At 41.7% G+C, this 7983-nt stretch overlaps 1 protein-coding gene across 4 annotated transcripts in view; it reads left to right on the top strand.

Moving 5' to 3' along the window:
* The first annotated feature begins 2770 nt into the window (after positions 1-2770).
* The window catches only part of LOC109969899 (synaptotagmin-4), a 13850-nt gene continuing 8637 nt past the window's right edge, over positions 2771-7983 (top strand). For all 4 annotated transcript variants that reach the window (XM_020617119.1, XM_020617118.1, XM_020617117.1 and 1 more), the window contains exon 1: positions 2771-3437. In XM_020617119.1, the coding sequence (XP_020472775.1) occupies positions 2778-3437 (660 nt within the window). In that variant the 5' untranslated portion in view covers positions 2771-2777. The remainder of the gene's footprint in view (positions 3438-7983) is intronic.

Here is a 7983-nt window from a genome sequence, read left to right as displayed (position 1 = left end):
CCCATGCTATTTTATAGTCATGTGTGTCACAGTCCATTGACAGCTGTTTATCAGCTGTTTGTCTGTGGCTTTTTAAATTTCCCCTCAATATTTTGGACGTATAGCCATAATTACTGTATTAAAATGCCACACCGAACTGTTTTTACGAAGACAGTGGGCTTTCTGCCTCCGGACGCACGACTGGAACCAATAGCTTCATCACCCGATGAAGCTATTGGTTGGAAGGGTCCAGGTCCCTGCGCACTGGCAATGGACCGCTCTCATAAATCGCGCTCACACACAATCGACACACATATGGAAACATGTCGCAGTACACGATGGGAGGTAGGAATGCAGTAGACGTTCTTGAATGTGTGTGACTTTTACGTGTTGCCTTCTTGTTTAGCCTGCAGTCCCTGTAGTCGCGTTTTGTTTTAATCTGTTGCTTCCTTGGATGTTTACGAAAAGAAAAGGATGCAAATATCAGGACATGATTTGATCAAAACCGCAAGGTCACTTACTTCCTCTATTAAACTGATTTTAGTCGTGAAGAAGAACTTACGACAAGGGGACGGAGGCATTTTAAGGAAATGGGTTTTATGCGCTCTGACAACTCAGCATGAGCGATGGATTGAGGCTGTACTTTATTCTGTTTGTTTCAGAGAACTTTTAGAATAGGAATCAAGAATTTTACAGAGAAAATTAAAAAATGATTAGTCTAGCTCAAAGGCTAGAATAATATTTCTGTCAGTGCATTTCCCATGCTGGTCCACCACATGCATAATTTATGGAGGGCTAGCAGCAGAAGCCCGTGCACACCACAGCAGTATGCTGCAGGACTAGGAACTCTGCCTTAAATGCTGAATTGGCACAGGTTTCACCATTACCTCATTTGGTCTATGGTCATGTCCACTGATTGGCCAGCCCGATCCCATCAGCCTGTATTTTCTAACTCTACTGCAGCATTCAGCCCATCTGGACTTTCATTTGTTAATGGAGGCTGTCTGAGGAGTTGCCTGCTCCTGGACAGGCTCCCTGACATGGCTGGATGGATCTGTACAGACAGTTAGGACTCCCCTGCTTGCTATGATGTGGGGAGTCATGTATGGGTCTTATTGGGACACACCCATCAGATAGTTTGTATTTGTATTTTTTTTGTGTTTAAATAAACCAGTTTTTATCCAGAAATGATGCGATGCTTCTAAACTTACATATTTTAGGCTATTTTATTTAAGACAACCAGCATTTCTCTCTAATAATTGATTATATGGTTTTATATAATCACAAAATCAGCTCTCTCAGTGAAAGGTTGTTATCATTGCTGTCTGTTTACTTTGCAACAGTCAGTGTTGTAACTCAGCTTTCCCACCTTGTTTACACCACTCTGGGTCTGATGCATGAGTCATCCCACTACACCCTCATTATCTAATGCTAAATGAGCAACGGGGTTCAGCTTTAACATCTTCAATCTCAGTAGATCTGGCAGCTCTGCATTTATGCACAAAAAGGATCGATTAATTCATTTTGTGCATAGATCCTTTTTTTGTGCACAAACTTTTATTTTGAAATTCTCTGTCATGTTTTGTAAAGTATTCAGTACAGTATGCTAAGCTACAGTATATTTCAGGGTAAGTATATGTGATGTTTTCACTGTGTAGGAAAGTTTGATTCAAAGTGTAATGGAAAATTTAAGGGTAGAACAGACAACATCAGCATTTAAGTGATTGAAATCGTTATGATGACCATGAATGTGTAATCCGCTCAACACACACACACACAGACACACACACACACACACACACACACACACACACACACACACACACACAGACAGACTCACAATCATGAAAATTGACACAATGCATTGATTGTGCACTGCTCCTACTTTGGATCTAAGACACAACTGTGACGATACCATTAATACAATTATGATTCTAACTCTGAGACATTTCCTCTTTAATCTCACTAAGATGTAAAGTGCAGACACAGCAAGATAATGTGTAGAGTTGGTTATGAATTTGACTTTATTGAAAGTCTCTCTTTTTTACTGGCATATCACTAAGATGCAAAACTAATTTGATTTGTTAGTTTGTGATGATCTTACTGTTTTTATACTGTACTGCTTCTTCTTCTTTCGGCTGTTCCCGTTAGGAGTCACCACAGCGAATCATCTGTTTCCACCCAACTCTATCCTTGACATCCTCTACTCTCACCCCAATTAACTTCATGTCCTCTTTTAGCACATCCATATATCTCCTCCTTGGCCTTCCTCTTGACCTCTTGCCTGGCAGCTCCATCTCCAACATCCTTCTACCAATACAACCACTATCCCTCCTCTGCACATGTCCAAACCATCTCAATCTGGCCTCTCTGACCTTGTCCCCAAAACAGCCGACCTTTCTCATGGTTCCTGTTAATCTCACTTATACAATATTAAGCTCTGACTGCTTTGTTTCCTCTCTGCCTAGTTCACCTGCAGATCCTACTGGCTGTGGGTCTGGCTGTTTTCTGCTACTGTCTGGTTCTTGGCTGCATCTTTTGCTGTCGCAGAAGGAAAAGTATTTCATCAGAGGACAAGGAGGCAGTTTCCTTGTCTCCTCATCCTGTTGAGAGGGTGACTGTGACACTGACTCCCTCTCCGTGTACGCAGCCTGTCAAGCAGCAGTATGAGGAGCTGGATGGAGATGTGCTGGAATTCCCTTCCTCTAAAAGCAGGTTTTCTGCCTCTGAGGATGACCTTACTGCTCTGCCCTTTGACCCCAGCCCTACCACTTCATCTGAGGTGGTTTTCTTTCCCTATGCGCCGCCTCAGTACCCCAGCTGTTCCCTGCTCACCTAATAAACCTCTAACTCATGGCAGAGCCTCTTTGCCCTCCCTCACTAAGCTGAGCCTGGTGTCCAAGTCCCGTCGAACAATGGGTCAGCACAGCACTGTAACAGGTGAAGGTTTTCTTTACAGTGAGAGCAGTCGACTGACTGCAGGTGCTGCCAGAGTTCCCACCCAGCAGGGTGAGCCCTGTCTGTCACAATATGGCTCTAATTCTCTGTCTGGCCCCTCAAAGCCTGCTTCTCTCCTTCACTTCTCTCTGCTCTTCTCCTCCACCTATGGCACCCTGGTGGTCAACATCCTAGGGCTCTCAGGGGCCAGTCAAAGGCGCAGTGGGGTGTTTGTTCGCGCCAGCCTTCCTCCACTCTGCCCCTCCCCTCAGCAGATCTCCTCTCGGCGCCGCAGTCTCAGCCCAGACCTCCAGAGCCACAGCTTCGTGCTGCAGGTGGGCTCTGTGGAAGAGCTGCGCACCTGCACTTTGAGCCTGGCTGTCTACAGCAGGGACTTCTCGGGCCTGAGAGAGGCTGCACTGGGGATGGTGGAGCTACCATGTGAACAGGTGGACTGGGAGCCTGATACCACTATCACCTACACCAGGGAGCTCAGTCCAACTAAAAGCAAGCTGAAAAAGGTATATGGTAATTTCATTAATTTATTGTATTGTATTAATGTATGCATTACAAGTAAGGTTTAAAGAACAAAGAAAAAAATAAAACACAGCAAAACTGTCAAAACACTGCAGATTAGGCTTTCAGCAACTGAACCTGAGCTCTGGGAATTTGTGCTGCTTCCCACACGGAGCACCTGTTGCCTAACCTTCACCAAGCCAAACCAGGCTGAAAAACCTCATTGATTAAATTGAAACTGACTCAACCTGTAACCTGTGAAAGGCTGACAGAAAGTCAAGTGCAATTCAGAACTGCAGTGCACACACAAGAACTAGCTAACCCACGGACCAATGAAGAGTCTCCTAATAAATTAAAGAATCCGATATTTTGGGAAATAAATCTTCACTTTTGTGCTGACAGATGAGAAGCATGAAACCACTGTATCATCTGTACAGCAAATATGAAATTCCAGCCAGCATCTGGTAATTGTAGATTAGTGTAAAGACTGGAAACAGTGGGAAACAGTCTCTGCACCTCTAAAACTAACTATCTTACATGTTATATCTTGTCTGTTTAATCTGTACAAAAATCAAAGTTTAAAGACAGTGAGTTTGGATTTTATGTGTGGTTATCTACGAGACTGCTTCTCTCATGTGCAAAGTGACTTTGGAGTTTGTTAGGCTGACAAAGAGCAACAGGAAGTGATGTGCGTGTCCAAGGAACACTGCCGTTCTAGTAGGTGAGCTCGCTGTAAAACCACAAGACTATAGACTTTTTTGGGTATATTTAATGGACAATTATGAGAATTGCTTTTTCCATCTGACTCTTGGTAAGACAGTGAATTTCCCAAACACATTCATGAAATTAGCTACATTTTGATTGGCTGGGTAAAGATGCAGCCTGTGCTGTTTAATGAGGCTCTTTTTCTGGTCCTTTTAGGTCCTAACAGAGAGAATCTAAATATTTGCACAGACCTCAGACAAATGGCTATTTAACTCTGAAATAAAGATGAAAGAAAGTGGACCAAAATGTAAAGACCAGAGACCTAGTATGGATTGGGTCAGATCCTTGTGTATTTTAGGCTTCCATGACCTTCCAAGAACCTCAAGTACAGATTAAAGCAGGGTGGACTATGAGTTTTTTGTGTTTGCGTGCACTTTTGAACTACTATCCCTGACCTTTGTATAATGTATGTACTGTTATTTTTCTAAAAAAAAAAAAAATCCTTTTGACAAAGAATGTATTTTTGGTTGATTTAACAGATTTAACTAAACTACACACACAGGACTACTAGCAACACATATCATGCTTTATCCCTGCAGGAATGTAGCATCTAATCAGCTCTCCCATTAGCCAGTTTTCCACTGTTGTTAGTCATGGTGACATTGTTGTTAGTGACTGCAGAGCAAACAAGCAGAGTGCAGCAAACTGGCAGTGTACCCACGCTGTGCCCTCTGCACCTCTGTTGAAACACTGCCAGAGGGCATTTATAACAGGCTTTTGAAGGAAGAGGGCCCTGATATTTCTTTGGGCATTACACAGTCCATCTCTCTGATACTGACAAAGAGATGGACTGTGTGCTTGGTTGGTGGGCGGTATTATTATTTGCATTTTACAGATACGTTGCTGTGAATGAGCAGCGTTGTTCTGCAAAAGGCTATGTAGTAGTGATTCTATCTTTTAATGTAGAGACACCCCCTGTATTTATAGTAGAACACCCAGTTTTGTGATCAGTGTAATGGGACCAACCAGAGTATTGATGATTTTTCATCTACATTATATTACATAATTTAACATGTCATGGGAATGGGGCCTGACATGGCAGCAGTTTGGGGGGGGGGTTCTGCTAGTGCTAGGAATAGTAAATCTTTAATCCATATAAACCGATAACTGAACTAGAAATATGTGATTTGCATATACAGTAAATCTGAGGTATTATCACCATACTCTGTCCATAACAAACATTTTCTGGCCTTTGCATTAAAGTTCCACTCCAGAGACATTTTAATATTTAGATTAGATTAGATTAGATTCAACTTTATTGTCATTACACGTGTAGAAGTACAAGGCAACTGTTATACCCCAGTTCTTTTACTGGACAGATCTGAGTAAGGAAGGAGTCCGTCTTTCTTGATTTTAGTGCTGGTTTATTTACAAATATATATAAAAGGATTACAGAACACAACCCAGGGCTCCCTCCTTCAGACAAGCTGCTGGAGAAGAGAGCAGGGAAAAAAGCACCCGGAAACACAGAGCCTAATACATTTATCAGTTTTGGGCTAACCCCTTACACAGATTAAGTCCGTCCCACAGACTCCATCTCTTATCTAGAGCTCCACATACTTGGAACAGCTGCGTATTACATAGTCAAAACAAAATAAGGTAGCTCAATGTGTGTGTATGTTGTACGTGTGATGTGTAACTAAAACATCCATTCAGACATAATTCTTAAACGAGATTACTACAAAAATAGCTGGTGTCAAGGTACCCTGCTCAGAGTCAACATTATCTTCTAACCTTGAAGCAGAGCAGACTAGAGCAGACTTTGAATCTTACTAAACTGCATTAATAACACACATTAAAGTCTAATAATTATCTGACTGATTTATTAATTTCTAGCACAACGAAATGCAGTTCAGCATCTAACCAGAAGTGCAATAATAGCAGTGCAGAGTGCACAGTATCTACAGTATCTACAGTATGAACAGTGGTCAGTACTAATTTACCAACAGAAATGTACAATTGATATTTACTATAATTTATATAAGGTAATATATAATATACAACAGACTTTATGGATTTAAATTACAAATAAAGGATAAAGTACATTAAGCTAATAAAACACTAGTGCAATGGGATGAAATGGAATGAAATAGTGCAGAATAGGAAGATAACAATAAGTTACATGAGTTAACAGTTCAATGGATGTAAATAATGCAAAGATAAATATAAAGTATCTGCATATGTAGAACAGGATTGCAATGAATAACAGAGCAGTATTCTGTGAGTATGTGTAAGTTAACGGATTACAGGTAACAGAAGTGTATTGTATTAGTCCCGGGAGGAGAGATGAGAAGGGGTGAGGTGTGTGTAGTGGTATAGAAGAAAGCTGGGGGGCACTTTCACACTATTTGGCCATTCACCCATTCACACTCACACACTGGTGTCATCATTAGGAGCAACTGGGGGTTCAGTGTCTTGCTCAAGGACACTTTGACATGTGGACTGGACAAGCCAGGAACCGTTAATCTTCTGGTTAGGAAACGACCCATTCTGCCTCCTAAGCCACAGCCGCTCCCTGTCTCTATCTGTCTGTGGAGACAGTGGAGCTTTGTGGCTCAGAGTGGGAGGGGGACTGTGACTCTGTATGTGTGGTTTGTTGATAAGAAGGAAAATATAGATCATTTGGAGCAGCTAGACTTGTTTTAGGGATATTTTAGAGACAATTATTAAGAAACCACACATCAAGTGTCACAAGTGCTGCTATGGTCAGTAGCAATGTCAAACAAGCAGAGGAAAGAAGCTGTTCCTGACTCTACTGGTCTTGGTCCGGAGGCTCCTGAAGCGCCTCCCAGAGGGCAGGAGGTCAAACACTGAGCAGGGTGAGAGGAGTCCTTGAGAATGCTGCAAGCATGTCAGAGACAGCGTTCCCTGTGGACACCCTCAATGGCTGGAAGTGGAGTCCTTGTGATGCGTTGGGCAGTTTTTCACCACCCGCTGCAACGCCTTGTAGTTGGAGACAGAGCGGTTTCCATACCAGACTGTGATACAGCTGGTCAGGATGCTCTCGATGGCACAGCGGTAGAAGTTCACCAGGATGGCTGAAGACAGGTGGTTCTTCTTCAGTGTCCTCAGGAAGAAGAGGCACTGGTGAGCCTTCTTAACCAGGCTGCAGGTTTTGGTGGTTCAGGACAGATACATAAAATAGGCAGGAAAATCACAGCAAAATTGCAAAATCTGGGGAGATACTGAGCCTTGCCTTGTGCATGTGCCGCCATCTTGGTCTAATATGTATACATATACGTAATATAATATTAATATTTGCATATAAAAATACTCTGGTATGAACAATATATAGTCTAACAGCTTTTTTTTTTTCAAAAAAGGTCAGTGAATCTCTGTAATAAGCCTCAACACTTGCCTGTCATTGTGCATTCCAGGATCTATGAATATTTGATTTGATTTGATTTGATTTGATTTATTCTTTCAAGCATGTAAAACAGCTGATATGACAACACACATAATTTTACACATAATCCAATATCAATATGCTTATACCTAGTACATGCTTGAATGGAGTAGGAAGAAGTCAGACTTATCCAGTCCTACCCCATGACATCATCTTACCATCATTGGTTTGCAAGCAGTAAATAATTCACTTCTACCCACACACATATTATACTAAAAAAAGATTTGAACAGTGTTAACATTCTTACATCACACAAGTAATATACTAAAGAATTATTACAAAATGTACACCACACCCACAATTGTCCATCTAATTAATCATTGAGCCTGTTCTTGTATATATCTTGATTGACACATACCTTTATATTTATGTTTAAACTC

The sequence above is a fragment of the Monopterus albus genome, unplaced genomic scaffold (genome assembly GCF_001952655.1).
Source record: "Monopterus albus unplaced genomic scaffold, M_albus_1.0 scaffold186.1, whole genome shotgun sequence".
NCBI lineage: Eukaryota > Metazoa > Chordata > Actinopteri > Synbranchiformes > Synbranchidae > Monopterus > Monopterus albus.
This window is presented reverse-complemented; position numbering and strand designations above follow the sequence as displayed.